Genomic DNA, 22025 nt, shown 5'->3' on the forward strand with positions numbered 1-22025 from the left:
CCCCTCTTCCAAATTCCAGGGGCAGTTTCCTTTTGTCTTCTCAGGTGCGGAGAACGCAATGGGCAGGGAGAGAGAGAGAGCAGTCCATTGGGGTGTTTGTCCCTCCTTTTTAAAAAGTCCCCCTCTTGAAAAACATTTCCAGCTGAGACCCAGGAGCAAAAGTGTCTTTGTGGAAAGTTATTCCCTGCTGGTTTTTAAACCTGTTTAAATTCTTTTGTCTTCCCTTCCTGCTTGATGCCTCTGTTTAATGCTTAACTGAAAATTAAGGCAAGCAGACAATCCTTCCTTTGTTTAGGGCAGACATGACTTCTGCCAGGGCAGGGATGTGGGGTTTGGAACATGTGTCAGTCACATCATAGAATATCAGGGTTGGAAGGGACCTCAGGAGGTCATCTAGTCCACCCCCCTGCTCAAAGCAGGACCAATCCCCAACTAAATCATCCCAGCCAGGGCTTTGTCAAGCCTGACCTTAAAAATATCTAAGGAAGGAGATTCCACCACCTCCCTAGGCAAAGCATTCCAGTGTTTCACCACCCTCCTAGTGAAAAAGTTTTTCCTAATATCCAACCTAAACCTCCCCCACTGCAACTTGAGACCACTACTCCTTGTTCTGTCATCAGCTACCACTGAGAACAGTCTAGATCCATCCTCTTTTTGGAACCCCCTTTCAGGTAGTTGAAAGCAGCTATCAAATCCCCCCTCATTCTTCTCTTCTGCAGACTAAACAATCAGAGTTCCCTCAGCCTCTCCTCATAAGTCATGTGTTCCAGTCCCCTAATCATTTTTGTTGCCCTCCGCTGGACGTTTTCCAGTTTTTCCACATCCTTCTTGTAGTGTGGGGCCCAAAACTGGACACAGTACTCCAGATGAGGCCTCACCAATGTTGAATAGAGGGGAATGATCACGTCCCTTGATCTGCTGGCAATACCCCTACATATACATCCCAAAATGCCATTGGCCTTCTTGGCAACAAGGGCACACTGACTCATATCCAGCTTCTAGTCCACTGTAACCCCTAGGTCCTTTTCTGCAGAACTGCTGCCGAGCCATTCGGTCCCTAGTCTGTAGCGGTGCATGGGGTTCTTCTGTCCTAAGTGCAGGACTCTGCACTTGTCCTTGTTGAGCCTCATCAGATTTCTTTTGGCCCAATCCTCCAATTTGTCTAGGGCCCTCTGTATCCTATCCCTACCCTCCAGCATATCTACCTCTCCTCCCAGTTTAGTGTCATCTGCAAACTTGCTGAGGGTGCAATCCACACCATCCTCCAGATCATTTATGAAGATATTAAACAAAACCGGCCCGAGGACCGACCCTTGGGGCACTCCACTTGATACCGGCTGCCGACTAGACATGGAGCCATTGAGCACTACCCGTTGAGCCAATGATCTAGTTAGCTTTCTATCCACCTTATGGTCCATTCATCCAGCCCATGCTTCTTTAACTTGCTGGCAAGAATACTGTGGGAGACCGTGTCAAAAGCTTTGCTAAAGTCAAGGAACAACACGTCCACTGCTTTCCCCTCATCCACAGAGCCAGTTATCTCGTCATAGAAGGCAATTGGATTAGTCAGGCATGACTTGCCCTTGGTGAATCCATGCTGACTGTTCCTGATCCCTTTCCTTTCCTCTAAGTGCTTCAGAATTGATTCCTTGAGGACCTGCTCCATGATTTTTTCAGGGACTGAGGTGAGACTGACTGGCCTGTAGTTCCCCGGATCCTCCTTCTTCCCTTTTTTAAAGATGGGCACTACATTAGCCTTTTTCCAGTCGTCCGGGACTTCCCCCGATCGCCATGAGTTTTCAAAAATAATGGCCAATGGCTCTGTAATCACATCTGCCAACTCCTTTAGCACTTTCAGATGCAGCGTATCCAGCCCCATGGACTTGTGTTTGTCCAGCTTTTCTAAATAGTCCCGAACCACTTCTTTCTCCACTGAGGGCTGGCCATCTACTCCCCATGCTGTGACGCCCAGCGCAGCAGTCTGGGAGCTGACCTTGTTCGTGAAGACAGAGGCAAAAAAAGCATTGAGTACATTAGCTTTTTCCACATCCTCTGTCACTAGGTTGCCTCCCTCATTCAGTAAGGGGCCCACGCTTTCCTTGACTTTCTTCTTGTTGCTAACATACCTGAAGAAACCCTTCTTGTTACCCTTCACATCTGTTGCTAGCTGCAACTCCAGGTGTGATTTGGCCTTCCTGATTACACTCCTGCATCCCCGAGCAATATTTTTATACTCTTCCCTGGTCATTTGTCCAATCTTCCACTTCTTGTAAGCTTCTTTTTTGTGTTCAAGGTCAGCAAGGATTTCACTGTTAAGCCAAGCTGGTCACCTGCCATATTTACTATTCTTTCTACACATCAGGATGGCTTGTCCCTGTAACCTCAACAAAGATTCTTTAAAATACAGCCAGCTCTCCTGGACTCCTTTCCCCCTCATGTTATTCTCCCAGGGGATCCTGCCCATCAGTTCCCTGAGGGAGTCAAGTCTGCTTTTCTGAAGTCCAGGGTCCATATTCTGCTGCTCTCCTTTCTTCCCTGTGTCAGGATCCTGAACTCGACCATCTCATGGTCACTGCCTCTCAGGTTCCCATCCACTTTTGCTTCCCCGACTAATTCTTCGCAGTTTGTGAGCAGCAGGTCAAGAAGAGCTCTGCCCCTAGTTGGTTCCTCCAGCACTTGCACCAGGAAATTGTCCCCTACATTTTCCAAAAACTTCCTGGATTGTCTGTGCGCCGCTGTATTGCTCTCCCAGCAGATATCAGGGTGATTGAAGTCTCCCAAGAGAAGCAGGGCCTGAGATCTAGTAACTTCCATGAGTTGCCGGAAGAAAGCCTCGTCCACTTCATCCCCCTGGTCCGGTGGTCTATAGCAGACTCCCACCACGACATCACCCTTGTTGCTCACACTTCTAAACTTAATCCAGAGACACTCAGGTTTTTGTGCAGTTTCATACTTGAGCTCTGAGCAGTCATACTGCTCCCTTACATACAGTGCAACTCCCCCACCTTTTCTGCCCTGCCTGTCCTTCCTGAACAGTTTATATCCATCCATGACAGTACTCCAGTCATGCGAGTTATCCCACCAAGTCTCTGTTATTCCAATCACATCATACAGGGGAATCTTATAACTTCACATACACTGTTGCCCCACATATTTTACCAGGACAATACTGAACAGCAAATTATGAGTTTTCAAATGATACCTTAAGAGGCATACTTTGTACAAAGTTTATTAAGTAGTATGTACAGTGTGAATACTGGGGTGTATTCCATCCCAGGGACCCTCCCTTGGGACATCAGTGTTATCCAATGTAAAGAGCCACAGGGTAAAAGGGGATGTGCTGTGTCCTGCAGTGTGAACATGCACAATAAAGCTGTTACACTTATTAATGCTATCAGCAGGGGATGGGTTGATCGAGGATTCAGGGATACAATGTGCTAATGTTTTTCTTGGGCAGCATCAAATGCTCCATAATTTTAAGCTTTTGTTAAAAAAAAAACCCCCCAAAGACTCAATAAGATAAAAGGACACATTTTCATATTTGGGTACCTCAAGTTAGGCACCTAAATCCATACTTAATCAGCTAAATAAATGGTCATATCTTCCTTGGTGAAGAGCTGCCTGGTGCTTCCATTAACATCAGTGAAACAAGAGCTCCAAGAGATGTGAATTGCCTCAGTGAACAGTGTTTAATTTGAGACTTTATGACTAAGCAAGCACCAGTGACTATTTCACTGCCCCTCATTTTAGAGCTGATTTGGGACTGGGGTAGAACTGGAGACTGAGGCCAGAGTTTGAGTAGAATATCTCCATTCTTTATTTCTTAAGGGCTATTTAGAAAAGCTGGATGAGCACAAGTCCATGGGGCCGGATGCGCTGCATCCGAGAGTGCTAAAGGACTTGGCGGATGTGATTGCAGAGCCATTGGCCATTATCTTTGAAAACTCATGGTGATCAGGGGAGGTCCCGGACGACTGGAAAAAGGCTAATGTAGTGCCCATCTTTAAAAAAGGGAAGAAGGAGGATCCTGGGAACTACAGGCCAGTCAGCCTCACCTCAGTCCCTGAAAAAGTCATGGAGCAGGTTCTCAAGGAATCAATTCTGAAGCACTTAGAGGAAAGGAAAGTGATCAGGAGCAGTCAGCATGGATTCACCAAGGGCAAGTCATGCCTGACTAATCTAATTGCCTTCTATGACGAGATAACTGGCTCTGTGGATTAGGGGAAAGCAGTGGACGTGTTGTTCCTTGACTTTAGCAAAGCTTTTGACACGGTCTCCCACAGTATTCTTGCCAGCAAGTTAAAGAAGCATGGGCTGGATGAATGGACTATAAGGTGGCTAGAATGTTGGGCTCAAAGGGTAGTGCTCAATGGCTCCATGTCTAGTCGGCAGCCGGTATCAAGTGGAGTGCCCCAAGGGTCGGTCCTGGGGCTGGTTTTGTTCAATATCTTTATAAATGATCTGGAGGATGGTGTGGATTGCACCCTCAGCAAGTTTGCAGATGACACTAAACTGGGAGGAGAGGTATATATGCTGGAGGGTAGGGATAGGATACAGAGGGCCCTAGACAAATTGGAGGATTGGGCCAAAAGAAATCTAATGAGGCTCAACAAGGACAAGGGCAGAATCCTGCACTTAGGACGGAAGAATCCCATGCACTGCCACAGACTAGGGACCGAATGGCTCGGCAGCAGTTCTGCAGAAAAGGACCTAGGGGTTACAGTGGACGAGAAGCTGTATATGAATCAACAGTATGCCGTTGTTGCCAAGAAGGTGAGTGGCATTTTGGGCTGTATAAGTAGGGGCATTGCCAGCAGATCAAGGGATGTGATTGTTCTCTTCTATTTGACATTGGTGAGACCTCATCTGGAGTACTGTGTTCAGTTTTGGGCTCCACACTACAAGAAGGATGTGGAAAAATTGGAAAACGTCCAGTGGAGGGCAACAAAAATGATTAGGGGCTGGAGCACATGACTTATGAGGAGAGGCTGAGGGAACTGGGATTGTTTCGTCTGTGGAAGAGAAGAATGAGGGGGGATTTGATAGCTGCTTTCAACTACCTGAAAGGGGGTTCCAAAGAGGATGGATCTAGACTGTTCTGTCATCTGCTACCACTGAGAACAAGGAGTAATGGTCTCAAGTTGCAGTGGGGGAGGTTTAGGTTGGATATTAGGAAAAACTTTTTCACTAGGAGGGTAGTGAAACACTGGAATGCGTTACCTAGGGAGGTGGTGGAATCTCTTTCCTTAGATATTTTTAAGGTCAGGCTTGACAAAGCCCTGGCTGGGATGATTTAGTTGGGGATTGGTCCTGCTTTGAGCGGGGGGTTGGATTAGATGACCTCCTGAGGTCCCTTCCAATCCTGATATTCTATGATAAGCTGTCATGAGATAAGAGGGAAGGTCCTCTCATGGATTGGTAACTGGTTAAAAGATAGGAAAGAAAGAGGTCAGGAATAAATGGTCAGTTCTCAGAATGGAGAGAGGTAAATAGCGGTGTCCCCCAGAGGTCTATACTGGGATCAGTACTATGCAACACATTCATAAATGATCTGGAAAAAAGGGTAAATAGTGAGCTGGCATAATTTGCTGATGATACAAAACCACTCAAGATAGTTAAGTCCAAAGCGGACTGAGAAGAGTTACAAAGGGATCTCACAAAACTGGATGACTGGGCTACAAAATGCGATAGCTGATGGATTCCTTCATCAAGTAGATGCTGAACCGACTAGACTAGGAATCCATTTTAGATTTGGTTTTGGTGAGTAGTGAGGACCTCATAGAAGAAATGGTTATAGGGGATAATCTTGGTTCAAGTGATCATGAGCTAATTCAGTTCAAACTGAACGGAAGGATTAACAAAAATAAATCTGAGACTAGGGTTTTTGATTTCAAAAGGGCTGACTTTCAAAAATTAAGGAAATTAGTTAGGGAAGTGGATTGGACTGAAGAATTTATGGATCTAAAGGTAGAGGAGGCCTGGGATTATTTTAAATCAAAGCTGCAGAAGCTATCGGAAGCCTGCATCCCAAGAAAGGGAAAAAATTCATAGGCAGGAGTTGTAGACCAAGTTGGATGAGCAAGCATCTCAGAGAGGTTTCAGAGTAACAGCCGTGTTAGTCTGTATTTGCAAAAAGAAAAGGAGTACTTGTGGCACCGATGAAGTGAGCTGTAGCTCACGAAAGCTTATGCTCAAATAAATTGGTTAGTCTCTAAGGTGCCACAAGTACTCCTTTTCTTTCTGCATCTCAGAGAGGTGATTAAGAAAAAGCAGAAAGCATACAGGGAGTGGAAGATGGGAGGGATCAGCAAGGAAAGCTACCTTATTGAGGTCAGAATATGTAGGGATAAAGTGAGACAAACTAAAAGTCAAGTAGAGTTGGACCTTGCCAAGGGAATTAAAACCAATAGTTAAAGGTTCTATAGCCATATAAATAAGAAGAAAACAAAGAAAGAAGTGGGACCTCTAAACACTGAGGATGGAGTGGAGGTTAAGGATAATCTAGGCATGGCCCAATATCTAAACATATACTTTGCCTCAGTCTTTAATAAGACTAAAGAGGATCTTAGGGATAATGGTAGCATGACAAATGGGAATGAGGATATGGAGGTAGATATTACCATATCTGAGGTAGAAGCGAAACGCAAACAGCTTAATGGGACTAAATCGGGGGGGCCCAGATAATCTTCATCCAAGAATATTAAAGGAATTGGCACATGAAATTGCAAGCCCATTAGCAAGAAGTTTTAATGAATCTGTAAAGTCAGGGGTTGTACCATATGATTGGAGAATTGCTAACATAGTTCCTATTTTTAAGACGAAAGGGAAAAAAAGTGATCCAGGTAACTATAGGCCTGTTAGTTTGACATCTGTAGTATGCAAGGTCTTGGAAAAAATTTTGAAGGAGAAGGTAGTTAAGGACATTGAAGTCAATGGTAAATGGGACAAAATACAACATGGTTTTACAAAAGGTAGATCGTGCCAAACCAACCTGCTCTCCTTCTTTGAGAAAGTAACAGATTTTTTTAGACAAAGGAAACGCAGTGGATCTAATTTACCTAGATTTCAGTAAGGTGTTTGATACTGTGCCACATGGGGAATTATTAGTTAAATTGGGTAAGATGGGGATCAATAGGAAAATTGAAAGCTGGATAAGGAATTGGTTAAAGGGGAGACTACAGCAGGTCCTACTGAAAGGTGAACTGTCAGGCTGGAGGGAGGTTACCAGTGGAGTTCCTCAAGGATCGGTTTTGGGACCAATCTTATTTAATCTTTTTATTACTGACCTCGGCACAAAAAGTGGGAGTGTGCTAATAAAGTTTGCGGATGATACAAAGCTGGGAGGTATTGCCAATTTAGAGAAGGACAGGGATATCCTACAGGAGGATCTGGATGACCTTGTAAACTGGAGTAATAGTAATAGGATGAAATTTAATAGTGAGAAGTGTAAGGTCATGCATTTAGGGATTAATAACAAGAATTTTAGTTATAAGCTGGGGACGCATCAATTAGAAATAACAGAGGAGGAGAAGGACCTTGGAGTATTGGTTGATCACAGGATGACTATGAACCGCCAATGTGATATGTCTGTGAAAAAAGCTAATGTGGTCTTGGGATGCATCAGGAGAGGTATTTTCAGTAGGGATAAGGAGGTTTTAGTACCGTTATACAAGGCACTGGTGAGACCTCACCTGGAATACTGTGTGCAGTTCTGGTCTCCTATGTTTAAGAAGGATGAATTCAAACTGGAACAGGTACAGAGAAGGGCTACTAGGATGATCCGAGGAATGGAAAACTTGTCTTATGAAAGGAGGCTCAAGGAGCTTGGCTTGTTTAGCCTAACTAAAAGAAGGCTGAGGGGAGATATGATTGCGCTCTATAAATATATCGGAGGGATAAATACCGGAGAGGAATTATTTAAGCTCAGTACCAATGTGGACACAAGAACAAATGGATATAAACTGGCTACCAGGAAGTTTAGACTTGAAATTAGACGAAGGTTTCTAACCATCAGAGGAGTGAAGTTCTGGAATAGCCTTCCAAGGGAAGCAGTGGGGGGCAAAAGATCTATCTGGCTTTAAGATAAAACTCGATAAGTTTATGGAGGAGATGGTATGATGGGATAACATGGTTTTGGTAATTAAATATTCATGGTAAATAGGCTCAATGGCCTGTGATGGGATATTAGATGGGGTGTGATCTGAGTTACCCAGGAAAGAATTGGTGAATCTTGCCCATATGCTCAGGGTTTAGCTGATTGCCATATTTGGGGTCGAGAAGGAATTTTCCTCCAGGGCAGATTGGAAGAGGCCCTGGAGGTTTTTCACCTTTCTCTGTAGCATGGGGCACGGGTCAGTTGCTGGAGGATTCTCTGCTCCTTGAAGTCTTTAAACCATGATTTGAGGACTTCAATAACTCAGACATAGGTGAGAGGTTTTTCGCAGGAGTGGGTGGGTGAAATTCTGTGGCCTGCGTTGTGCAGGAGGTCAGACTAGATGATCATAACGGTCCCTTCTGACCTAAATATCTATGAAAATGGCAGATGAAAATCTATGTTGATAAAGGCAAAGTAATGCACCTTGGAAAACATAATCCCAACTATACATATTGTGATACAGGAGGGCCAGGGAGCAGTGGTAGAGTGATCGAGGGGAAATATAAGCCCTAGGCTAATTAAGGCATGGTTCCCTGTAGACTAGAGAGGGTTGCTACAGATTAATTGGAGCACCTGTGGTCAATTAAACCCTGTCAGGAACCTAATAAAACCTCCTGCTTCAGGCAGTCAGAGGAGGAGGAGGAAGGAGAGAGGACTGGAGCTTGGAGGTGTGTTTAGAGATTTGGAAGACCTGAGAATTGAAGTAAGGGAGACCCTGCCCCAGCGGGACAGGGGGCCTCCCTTCCCCTCAGCACCTAAGGACCGAGGGTAACCCCACTTAAAAGGGACAAGGGTAAGAAACCCGCAGGGGTTGAGAGGGGCTGGGACTCAGAGTGAGGAGCAAACCCAGACCCCTTCCCTGCTTCCCTCCTCTACCACCTTCCCGGGCTAGTAGCAGGGCCCTCGGCACCCAAGAGCAGAGGCAAGGGGTGGCATCTTAGCCCCTCCCCAAGAAAAGCACAGGACCTACCATATAAACATCGGCCATCTTGCCACATGTGGTGTCAGGGGTGGGATTTCTGTTCCGTGAACATAATCCGGGGTGGGTCATGACCACCCTACCCCAAGGTGGAGGACGTGGTCAAAGCACTGGTGCAAGCCACTGCTGCCCAGCAGGCGGCTACCCGGGTCCAGGCAGATGCCCAACAGGAGGCCATGAGGCTGCAGCAAGAGACCAATCACCTGCTGATGACCCAGGCCACCCAAGGTCAGCCCATGCTGCAGGAACTAGTGAACCAAATGAAGGCCCTTACGGAGCTGAGCCATGGGTATGATGGAACATGGACCATACGGGCCACCTACTGTCTGCAGAAAATGACCTGAGAGGATGATGTGGAGGCATTCCTCCTGGGCTTTGAGAGGACAGCCCTGCAGGAGGCCTGGCCCTGAGACCAGTGGTCAGGCATACTCACCCCATTTTTGTGTGGGGAGGCACAGAAGGCCTACTATGATATGACTGCAGAGGAGGCAGCAGATTACACCTGACTGAAGGGGGAGATTCTAGCCAGGGCAGGGGTAATGACAGCCTTGCGAGCCCAGAGGTTCCATGAATGGCAGTACTGTGAGGACAAGACACCACGATCACAACTATTTGATCTAATCCACCTAGCCCGGAAGTGGTTAATCCCAGAGGCTCTCAGCTCAGAGAAAATGATGGAGCTTCTCGTGCTGGACCACTATACGAGGGGACTACCCTTGGGCCTCTGAGCAGGGGTAGGCCAGAATGACCCCTCCACCTATAACGAACTGGTCACCCTTGTAAAGAGACAACTGGCAACCCGTGAACTGGTCGAAACCCCGGGAGGTGAAACACAGCGTTCCAGGAAACTAGTCCCGACCCTCAGGCCCCGGATCATCGAACTCCAGGAAAGCCATAGTGGGAAGAACAGGCACCAAGGAGCGGCCTGAGGCCCCAAAGGGACCTGTGGGTCTTGGGGGAGAGGGCTGGGGGAGCGTGTCAGTGGGCCCAAGACAGAGGGTGACCTCTGGGATGAGATATTGCTGTTATGAGTGTGGGGAGTTGGGGCATATAGCAGCCCAGTGCCCCAACAGGGAGGAGCCCATGCAATGCAACTTCGGGGATCCCAGAGACCAATGTGGCCTAATCAGGCTGGTGGAGGTCGTGATGGCCCCACATGAGTACACCGGGCCAGTAAGGATAAATGGCATCCAGACCACAGCTTTGGTGGACTCTGGAAGTGCTGTCATATTGGTCTCAGGAAAGTTAGTGGGGCAAGACCAACTGAGCCGGGCCAAGAGCACCAGAGTGACATGTGTCCACGGCACAGTACATTTCTACCCCACAATTCCAATACTGATTGAGATCCACTACCAGGGAAACACTACCAAGGGAAACACTACCAAGATGACTGCAGGCGTGGTCCCCAAGCTCCCCTACCCAGTCTTAATTGGCAGAGACTTTTCTGGGTTTGAGAGCTTACTCCCCCCGCATCGAGTTAGGGGAAGGAAGTAAACCCCAAGCAGAGTTCAAGGCGTCCATGGATGCCCCTACCACATTTTTTGCTGGGTTTTCCCCAGAGTTATTTTCACCCCCCGGGAAGTCTTGGAAATCCAGATGGGAAAGGAGGGCAGACAAAAGACTAGGAACCAGGATTTTGGCAACAAACCAAAGAGCTGCCCTGGTTGGGAGGAGGTCCCGTGGAGACCCAGAAATGGCCCCCAGCACAAGCAGAAGCACCACAAGAGAAGGAGGGGAGCCCATTCCGATAGAATCAGGCCAGATAGGTCCCACACGCGAATATTTTAGGCAGGACCAAGCTGATGACCCACTGTATGTGAATGTAAGGGACGATGTAGTAGAGGTAAATGGTGTGCAAGTAGAAGGGAAAACCAAAGGCCCAGGGCCCTACTATTATTATCAAGCAGGATCTGTTGTACCAGGTAGTGCCAATATGGGGGGGGGAAGTAGTAGAACAGCTCTTGGTGCCACGGAAGCACACAAGGGCCATATTAGAGTTAGCTCACAGTCATCTGTTTGGGGGACATTTAGAAGTAGACAAGACCCTGGATAAAGGCCTAAAGAGGTTCTACTGGCCGGGGTTACGGGCAGAAGACTGGTGCTATTGCACCTCCTGCCCAGAGTGCCAGCTGCATAGTCCCCGACCTCAGTTAAGGGCCCCATTGGTACCCTTGCCTATAATTGAAGTTCCTTTTGAAAGGATAGCAATGGATCTAGTGGGACCACTAGAAAACAGCCCGGGGCCACCGAAGCATACTCGTCATTCTGGACTACGCTACACGGTACCCCGAAGCCATTCCTTTAAGAAACCGCATGTCCAAGGTGATTGCAAAAGAACTGGTGCAGGTTTTTGCTAGGGTAGGCATCCCTAAGGAGATCCTGACAGACCAAGGGACTCCCTTCATGTTGAGAGTAATGAAAAACTTATGTACCGGGCTTCACATCCAAGCCTTGCGAACCTCGGTCTACCATCCCGAAACAGATGGTCTGGTTGAGTGATTTAACCAAACTCTCAAGAGTATGATACAAAAGGTGGTGGCCCAAGATGGAAAAGACTGGGATACCCTCCTCCCATACCTGATGTTTGCAATACAAGAAGTTCCCCAAGCATCTACTGGATTCTCCCCCTTCGAGTTACTGTATGGATGTCACCCACGTGGCATATTAGACATTGCGAAGGAGGAATAGGAGGAACAACCCAACCCAGGGAAGAACGTCATTACACATGTAGCCCAGATGAGAGAATGAATAGCCCAAGTGACCCCCATAGTAAGAGAACATTTGGAAAAAGCACAAGAGTCCCAGCGAACCTACTACAATCGGGCAAAAACACGGTAATTGGTGCTGGTACCAACAACAGAAAGTAAGCTCCTGGCCAGTTGGCATGGACCCTATGAGATCGTGGAAGCCATTGGGGAGGTGAATTATAAGGTGAAGCAGCCAGACTGCTGAAGGCCAGAGCAGACCACATCAACTTACTGAAACCCTGGCATGATCGGGAGACATGCCCGGCTGTCCTGCCAGTTCCATCCCAGGCAGATGGCCCACAAGGGCAGGTAAAGATATCCCCCGAATTAGACCCAGAACAAAGAACAGAGGTTGTCGAAATGATCCAGAGGAACCAAGACGTCTTCTTTACACAACCAGGCCATACAACGCTGATCCAGCACCACATTGTCACCTCTCCCGGAGCAAGGGTGACAATAAAGCCATATCGCTTTGTCTATGCCCAATGGCCTTTTCCAATATACCGTCCTCCCTTTTGGGCTCCATGGGGCCCCCGCGACTTTCCAACGATTGATGGACAGATTACTTCGACCCCATGCCAAGTATGCTGCCACCTATTTAGATGATGTGGTAATCCATAGCCCTGACTGGGAGAAAGTGGAAGTGGTACTAGATACCCTTAGACAGGCTGGCCTCACCGCTAACCTGTCCAAATGTGCAATAGGGTTAGCCGAGGCCATATACCTCGGGTATGTAGTTGGAAGGGGCCTGTTGAAGCCCCAATGGAACAAAGTGAAGGCAATACAGGAATGGCCCCGCCCAATCCAGAAGAAGCAAGTCAGAGCATTCTTAGGGATAGTGGGGTACTATTGCCAGCTCATCCCTCACAAGAGCTCGGGGCCCGGAGATAGTTAAGTGGACCGAAGCGGCAGAAGAAGCTTTCAGAGACCTAAGGATGGCCCTTTGCAGTCATCCAGTGCTCATAGCCCCAGATTTTAAAAACTAATTCATCTTTCAGATGCCTCGGAGGTAGGACTTGGGGTTGTCCTTTCACAGATGGTGGGGGATGAGGAGCACCCAATCCTTTACCTTAGCCAAAAGCTCCTGCCCAGGGAGCAACGATATGCCGTAGTAGAAAAAGAATACCTAGCGGTTAAATGGGCCATGGAAATTCTACAGTATTACCTGCTTGGGCGGCGGTTCACTCTTGTGATAGACCATGCCCCGCTCCAATGGATGCACACAAACAAGGAGAGGAATGCACGAGTGACTAGATGGCTTCTATCCCTACAACCTTTCCACTTCTGGATACAGCACAGAGCTGGAAGCCAACACGGCAAAGCGGATAGCCTGTCACGACAACACTGTCACTCGTCCCAAGTAACCCAACCCCATGGTATTGAGTGGTGGTGGTGGTATGTGATACAGAAGAGCCAGGGAGCAGCGGTAGAGTGGTCAAGGAGGAATATATAAACCCTAGGCTAATTAAGGCGTGGTTCCCTGTAGACTAGAGAGGGTTGCTACAGATTAATTGGAGCACCTGTGGTCAATTAAACCCTGTCAGGAACCTAATAAAACCCCCTGCTTCAGGCAGTTGGAGGAGGAGGAGGAAGGAGAGAGGACTGGAGCTTGGAGGTTTGTTGAGAGATTTGGAAGACCTGAGAATTGAAGTAAGGGAGACCCTGCCCCAGCGGGACAGGGGGATTCCCTTCCCCCCAACACCTAAGGACCGAGGGTAACCCCACCTAAGGGGGACGAGAGTAAGAAACCTGCAGGGATTGAGAGGGGCTGGGACTCAGAGTGAGGAGCAAACCCAGACCCCTTCCCTGCTTCCCTCCTCTACCACCTTCCCGGGCTAGTAGCGGGACCCTCGGCACCCAAGAGCAGGGGCAAGGGGTGGCATCTTAGCCCCTCCCCAAGAAAAGCTCAGGACCCACCATATAAACATCTGCCATCTTGCCACAATATAAAATGGTGGGGTCTAAATTAGCTGTTACCACTCAAGAAAGAGATCTTGGAGTGATTGTGGATAGTTCTTTGAAAACATCCACTCAATGTGCAGCAGCAGTCAAAAAAGCTTACAAAATGTTGGGAATCATCAAGAAAGGGACAGATAATAAGACGGAGAATATTGAATTGCCTCTATATAAATCCATGGTATGTCCACATCTTGAATACTGTGTGCAGATCTGGTCGTCCCATCTCAGAAAAATATATATATTTTGGAATTGGAAAAGGTTCAGAAAAAAGCAACAAAAATGATAGGGGTATGGAACAGCTTCCATATGAGGAAAGATTGAAAAGACTGGGATTTTTCAGCTTTCAAAAGAGATGACTAAGGGGGGATATGATAGAGGTCTATAAAATCATGACTGCTGTGGAGAAAGTAAATAAGGAAGTGTTATTTCTCCTCATAATTCGGGCTCCATGTCTGTCACAGAGGTCGCAGAAGTCACAGATTCTGTGACTTTCCGCAACCTCCGTGACTTCTGCAGTGGCCAATGTGGGTGGCCCTGGGACCACCTGAGCAGCTAGTTTGGGGGCCAGCTGCTCAGGTGCCCCAGGGACAGTCGCACCAGCCACTGCTGGAGCAGCCCGGGGCTAGTCGCACCAGCTGCTGCTCTGGCAGCCTCAGGTAGCTGGCCCTGGGGACTGCCCGAGCAGCAGTTCCCGGGGTAGTCAGAGCAACCGCTGCTCTGGTGGCTCCCAGTAGTGGTTCCTGGGTGGCTGAAGAAGCCGCTGTTCTGGTGGCTCCTGGCAGTTGTCCCCAGGGCGGCCGGAGCAGCTGCTGCTCCAGTGGACCCCCGGCTGCAGGTGCCGCTGGCCCCAGCCCCCTCCTCCAGCAGCAGCCCCCTGGGGTGTGCCCCCGCAGCAGCCACCCCAAGATTTAGTCAGGAGTATTTATAGTATAAGTCATGGGCCGTGAATTTTTGTTTATTGCCCATGACCTGTCCATGAATTTTACTAAAAATACCCATGACTGAGTCGTACCCTTATAACATAAGAACTAAGGGTCACCAAATGAAATTATTAGGCAGCAGGTTTAAAACAAGCAAAAGGAAGTATTTGTTCACACAACGCACAGTCAACCTGTGGAACTCCTTGCCAGAGGATGTTGTGAATGCCAAAACTATAAACAGGGTTCCAAAAAAAACTAGATACATTCATGGAGAATAGGTCCATCAATGGCTATTAGCCAGGATGGGCAGGAATGGTGTCCCTAGCCTTAGTTTTGCCAGAAATTGAGAATGGGGAACAGGGGATGGATCACTTGATGGTTACATGTTCTGTTCATTCCCTCTGAAGCACCTGGCATTGGGCACTGTTGAAAGACAGGATACTGGGCTAGATGGACTTCTGGTCTGACTCAGTATGGCAATTCTTATGCTCTTAGTGTAAGAGCCTGATTATAAAGTCTGTGTGTCCTGAGTTAAAAAAGTCCCCAGTAAGCTGTGAATTAATTATTATTGATCCCAGGTAACTGGGGCTCCTTTATCTCATCTCTGTAGACAATTGTGTAAGAGAAATGTCCCTCTGATCTCCCTTTTCCTTGTTCTCAGGGTATGCCGGGTACAGGCTGGCAAATGGCAGCACAGGGTGTTCGGGGAGAGTGGAGCTTCACCATGGAGGTGCCTGGGGAACCCTCTGTGATTCCCAGTGGGATTTACAGGCTGCCCACACCCTCTGCCAGCAGCTTGACTGTGGATTCGCCCTGTCAGTGCCAACAGGGCAGCTCTTTGGGACAGGAGATGGGCCTGTCTGGAACGGCACGTTTGGCTGCGAGAGGAACGAATCCCGTCTGAGGGACTGTCCTGTTACTGCGCTGGGTACAACTGAGTGTCCCCCTGGGAGCAAAGCCAGTGTGGTGTGTTCAGGTGAGCTGCAGTGGGAAGAGGAGCTGAAAGCAGAGGAAGGAATGTCCAGTGGTTAGAGCACTAGCCTGGGCCGTGGGAGAGCTGTGTTCAGTTCCTGCTCCAACACAAAATCCTATATGACCCGGGGGAAGTTCCTTAGTCTCTCTGGGCCTCAATTCCCCTCCTGTAAAATGGGGATAACTGTACTTCCCTGTCTCACAGGGTGGTATGAAGATGCATATATGAAAGACTCTTGTCCTCCCTTTGCACTAAGTGGGATGGATCAAGTATCAGTTTGTGCATATGCTGATGGAGAAAAGCCACACAGCCCCACAGAGTAACTGCTAGCACTGAGCACGAGCAACAATCCCTTCCTGTTCCCCACTCCCTTCCCTGTTGTTGCCATTAACACTGATCACTGCGCCATCTCAACACTTACTTTCCCTTGTACTCAGAGTGCTCAGGCGGCAGGTTAGTGAATGGCACCGAGTGCTCCGGGAGAGTGGAGATCCGACATGGAGACACATGGGGAAGCCTCTGTGACTCCCACTGGGATTTGCAAGATGCCAATGTCCTCTGCCATCAGCTGAACTGTGGATACGCCGAGTCGACCTGGGGAGGAGCCTATTTTGGGGAAGGGAGAGGAACCGTATGGAGCGACGCTTTTCATTGTGAAGGGACTGAATCCTGTCTGTGGGATTGTTCTCACACAGCCCTGGGCAACCCAGCCTGCTCCCCCAGAGACACGGCCAGGGTTATTTGCTCAGGTAAGTTTAATATAGACGTGTATATGTTAGTTACAGTGCAATGTACTGCCCAGATTAGTACGTTCACGAGTAGTCCCATTGACTACATTATTCAATGTAGATAGGGGTACCAGAAACTTGCTTTCTTCATTTCATGTTCCCCAGAACAGAGACCCCTCTGGATGCAGTGAGTGGGGTCGTGAGGTAGATCCTAGTACTACAGTAGAGTGAACTGGAGAGAATGGCTATGCACTGTAAACTTGAGTTTTGCAGTTCACAGATTCCTTCAGATCTCAGCAGGACTGATCCAGCCATTCATCAGGTTGAGACTGGCATTTCAGAAGTAAGCTATATGCAGAGATGTCATCCAAGCTGTGGTGCCATTACAATCCAATTTTACTCTCTGGAAAAGTAGGTGTTTGCCCCAGTGTTCTGGACAAAATGCTTCCTCTTCTCCCTCCCCCGCTTATCCAAACTGTGTCACATGCTTTTAGTCTGCAGCCCTAATCTGCAGATTTTGCACAGTGTGTGTGTATATGTTTATAGATAACTAATACCCCCAAACACTACATATAATAGTAATTTCTTTACAAAAGATCCTGGTTTTCAGAAAAGTGTTCAGATGGCTCTTGAGCAGGCTTAGATGTCCCTAAGAGCAGGGTCTGTGTGAAATTTAGCACCTGACTCAGATCTTGCTCTCAGGGTATGTCTACACTACCACATATGTTGATATAACTTCCATTGCTCAGGGGTGTGAAAAAGCTACCCCCCTGAGCATCACAAGTTATAGCGACCTAACTTCTGTCCACTTATGACGTTATGTCGGCAGGAGACATTTTCCCACTGACATAGCTTCCACCTCTCATGGAGGTGGAGTAATTATGCTGAAGGCAGAACTCTCTCCCATTAGCATAGACTGTCTTCACCAGATCTACAGCTGTGCAGGCTGCATTAGTAGAGTTGTGCTGATTTAGCACTTCTAGTGTAGACTAGCGCTTAGTGACAGCAGCTGGTGCTTTGCTGAAGATCCTCCTCTACAAAGCAACACAAATACTGCAGGGGTCTTTTTTTCCTCAAGGTTTCTCTGAAGCTTTCCCCGAATCAACTTCAAAGGCTTTTTCATGCCACACTAGAGAACAGAAGTAGCTGACGGAGTATGTTTCATAGATTTCTAGATTCCAAGGCCAGAAAGTACCATTGTGATCTAGTCTGATCTCCTGTATAACAGAAGCCATAGACCTTCCTCAAAATAATTTCTTTTCAACTAGACCATATGGTTTTAAAAAAACACCCAGTCTTGATTTAAAATTTGACAGTGATGGAGAATCCACCATGACCCTTGGTAAATTGTTCCAATGGTTAATTACGCTCACTGTTTTCTATTCTGAATCTGTCTAGCTTCAACTTCCAGCCACTGGGTCTTATTATACCTTCATCTTTTAATCTGAAGAGCCTATTATCAAATATTTGTTCCCCATGTAGATATACAGAGTGATTAAGCCACCCCTTAACCTTCTCTTTGTCAAGTTAAATAGATCGAGCTCCTTGAGTCTAGCACTCTAAAGCATGCTTCCAATCCATCAATTATTATTCTGGTTCTTTTCTGAACCCTCTCCAATTGATAACATCCTTCTTGAATTGTGGATACCAGAACAAGATGTCGTATTACAACAGTGGTTGCACCAGTGCCAAATACAGGGGTAAAATAATTTCTCTACTCCTACTCAAGATTCCCCTGTTTATGCATCCAAGGATCACATCAGCCCTTTTGACCACAGTGTTGCTCTGATAACTTATGTTCAGGAGATTATCCACCATGACCCCTAAATCTTTTCCAGAGTCAGTGCTTCCCAGGATAGAATCCCCCATCATGTAAGTATGGCCGACATTCTTTGCTCCTAGATACATTTAACCATATTAAAACATATATTGTTTGCTTCTGTCTATCTTACCAAGGGTATGTCTACACTACGAAATTAGGTTGAATTTATAGAAGTTGGTTTTGTAGAAAGCATTTTTATACAGTCAATTGTGTGTGTCCCCACACAAATGCTCTAAGTGCATGTAGTCGGCGGAGTGTGTCCACAGTACCGAGGCAACCGTAGACTTCCGGAGCCTTGCACTGTGGGTAGCTATCCCACAGTTCCCGCAGGCTCCGCCACCCATTTGAATTCTGGGTAGAAATCCCAGTGCCTGTTGGGGCTAAAACATTGTCACGGGTGGTTCTGGGTACATATCGTCAGGCCCCCCTTTCCTCCCTCCTTCCGTGAGAGCAAGGGCAGACAATCGTTTTCCGCCTTTTTTCTTGAGTTACCTGTGCAGACACCATACCACAGCAAGCATGGAGCCCGCTCAGCTCACCGTCACCATATGTCTCCTGGGTGCTGGCAGACGCGGTACTGCATTGCTACACAGCAGCAGTTTATTGCCTTTTGGCAGCAGACAGTGCAGTATGACTGGTAGCTGTTGTTGACGTAGTCCTGGGTGCTCTTTTAACTGACCTTGATGAGGTCGGGGCGCCTGGGCAAACATGGGAGTGACTCAGCCAGGTCATTTCCCTTTTAAGTTTCGTCTCATGGCGATTCAGTCCTACCGGCAGTGTACTGTCTTTTAATCAGCAGCCAGCAGAAGATGATGGCCAGCAGTCATACTGCACCGTCTTCTGCCGAGCACCCAGGAGATGACAATGGCTAGCAGTCATACTGCACAGTCTGTTGCCAGCAAGATCTATAAAGATAGATAAAGTGGCTCAAAACAAGAAATAGACCAGATTTGTTTTGTATTCATTTTCTCCTTCCTCCCTCCATGAAATCAACGGCCTGCTAAACCCAGTTTTGAGTTCTATCCTTGAGGGGGCCATTCAGTTTCTCGCAAAGCCACCCCCTTTGTTGATTTTAATTCCCTGTAAGCCATGTTGTCAGTCGCCCCTCCTTCCATCGGGGCAACAGCAGACAATTGTTCTGCACCTTTTTTCTGTGAAGATGCCATACCCCGGCAAGCATGGAGCCCACTCAGATCACTTTGGAAATTAGGAGCACATTAAACACCACACGCATTATCCAGCAGTATATGCAGCACCAGAACCTGGCAAAGCAAAACCGGGCAAGTAGGCAACATCAGTGCGGTGACAAGAGTGATGAGGACATGGACACAGACTTCTCTCAAAGCACGGGCCCTGGCAATGTGGGCATCATGGTGCTAATGGGGCAGGTTCATGCGGTGGAACACTGATTCTGGGCTCGGGCAACAAGCACAGACTGGTGGGACCGCATAGTGTTGGAAGTCTGGGACGATTCCCAGCGGCTGTGAAACTTTCGCATGCGTAAGGGCACTTTCATGGAACTTTGTGACTTGCTTTCCCCTGCCCTGAGGTGCAAGAATACCAAGATGAGAGCAGCCCTCACAGTTAAGAAGCGAGTGGCACTAGCCCTGTGGAAGCTTGCAACGCCAGACAGCTACCGGTCAGTCGGGAATCAATTTGGAGAGGGCAAATCTACTGTGGGGGATGCTGTGATGCAAGTAGCCAACACAATCAAAGATCTGCTGATATCAAGGGTAGTGACCCTGGGAAATGTGCAGGTCATAGTGGATGGCTTTGCTGCAATGGGATTCCCTAACTGTGGTGGGGCCATAGACGGAACCCATATCCCTATCTTGGCACCGGAGCACCAAGCCGGCGAGTACATAAACCGCAAGGGGTACTTTTCAATAGTGCTGCAAGCACTGGTGGATCACAAGGGACGTTTCACCAACATCAGTGTGGGATGGCTGGGAAAGGTACATGACGCTTGCATCTTCAGGAACTCTGGTCTGTTTCAAAAGCTGCAGGAAGGGACTTTATTCCCAGACCAGAAAATAACCGTTGGGGATGTTGAAATGCCTATAGTTATCCTTGGGGACCCAGCCTACCCCTTAATGCCATGGCTCATGAAGCCATACACAGGCAGCCTGGACAGTAGTCAGGAGCTGTTCAACTACAGGCTGAACAAGTGCAGAATAGGGGTAGAATGTGCATTTGGACGTTTAAAAGCACGCTGGTGCAGTTTACTGACTCAGTTAGACCTCAGCGAAACCAATATTCCCACTGTTATTACTGCTTGCTGTGCTCTCCACAATATCTGTGAGAGTAAGGGGGAGACATTTATGGTGGGGGGGGAGGTTGAGGCAAATCGCCTGGCTGCTGGGTACGCACAGCCAGACACCAGGGCGGTTAGAAGAGCACAGGAGGGCGCGGTGCAGCGGTCTGTGATACTGCTGCCTTTCCTGCAGCTCAACCATACGCTGGAGCATATTAATTTGATCCTCCAGCAGCCTCAGCATTGAATCCTGCCTCCTCTCATCATGCTGCTGCCACCTTTCAGCTTCAACCCTCTCTTCAACCCGCCACTTACACTGTCTGCCTCCACGCATTCGTCTGTGCTCTGTCAGTGTGGGAGGACAGCATGAGCTCAGAGAACATTTCATCGCGAGTCCTTTTTTTCACCTTCTAATCTTTGCTAGCCTCTGGGAAGGAGAAGATCCTGTGATCCTTGAAACACATGCAGCTGGTGGAGAAAAAAAAAGACAGTGATATTTAAAAAGACACATTTTATAGAACAATGGGTACACTCTTTCACAGTAAACCTTGCTGTTAACATTACATAGCACATGTGCTTTCATTACAAGGTCGCATTTTGCCTCCCCCCACAACATGGCTAGCCCCGCCACCCTCCCCCCTCTCTGTGGCTAACAGCGGGGAACATTTCTGTTCAGCTACAGGCAAACAGCCGAGCAGGAACAGGCACCTCTGAATGTCCCCTTAAGAAAAGCACCCTATTTCAACCAGGTGACCATGAATGATATCACTCTCCGGAGGATAACAGAGAGATAAAGAACAGATGTTGTTTGAACGCCAGCAAACATACACTGCAATGCTTTTTTCTACAATGATTCCCGAGTACATGCTACTGGCCTGGAGTGGTAAAGTGTCCTACCATGGTGGACGGAATAAGGCTGCCTTCCCCAGAAACCTTTTGCAAAGGCTTTGGGAGTACATCCAGGAGAGCCGCGAATGCTAGGGCAAATTAATCATTAAATATGCTTGCTTTTAAACCATGTATAGTATTTTAAAAGGTACACTCACCAGAGGTCCCTTCTCTGCCTGGCGGGTCCAGGAGGCAGCCTTGGGTGGGTTCGGGGGGTACTGGCTCCAGGTCTAGGGTGAGAAACAGTTCCTGGCTGTCGGGGAAAACCGGTTTCTCCGCTTGCTTGCTGTGAGCTATCTACAACCTCATCGTCATCATTTTCCTCGTCCCCAAAACCTGCTTCCGTGTTGCCTCCATCTCCATTGAAGGAGTCAAACAACATGGCTCAGGTAGTGGTGGCTGAACCCCCTAAAATGGCATGCAGCTCATCATAGAAGCAGCATGTTTTGGGCTCTGACCCGGAGCAGCCATTCGCCTCTCTGGTTTTCTGGTTGGCTTGCCTCAGCTCCTTAAGTTTCATGCGGCACAGCTTCAGGTCCCTGTTATGGCCTCTGTCCTTCATGCCCTGGGAGATTTTGACAAATGTTTTGGCATTTCGAA

The 22025-nt window shown here is 47.9% G+C and overlaps 1 protein-coding gene across 1 annotated transcript in view; it reads left to right on the forward strand.

Moving 5' to 3' along the window:
* LOC141974751 (scavenger receptor cysteine-rich type 1 protein M130-like) overlaps window positions 1-22025 on the forward strand; it is a 53032-nt gene that overhangs the window by 10536 nt on the left and 20471 nt on the right. The window contains 2 exon segments of the mRNA XM_074934729.1: window positions 15422-15736; window positions 16171-16482. Coding sequence (XP_074790830.1) covers window positions 15422-15736; window positions 16171-16482 — 627 coding nt within the window.

The sequence above is a fragment of the Natator depressus genome, chromosome 1 (assembly GCF_965152275.1).
Source record: "Natator depressus isolate rNatDep1 chromosome 1, rNatDep2.hap1, whole genome shotgun sequence".
NCBI lineage: Eukaryota > Metazoa > Chordata > Testudines > Cheloniidae > Natator > Natator depressus.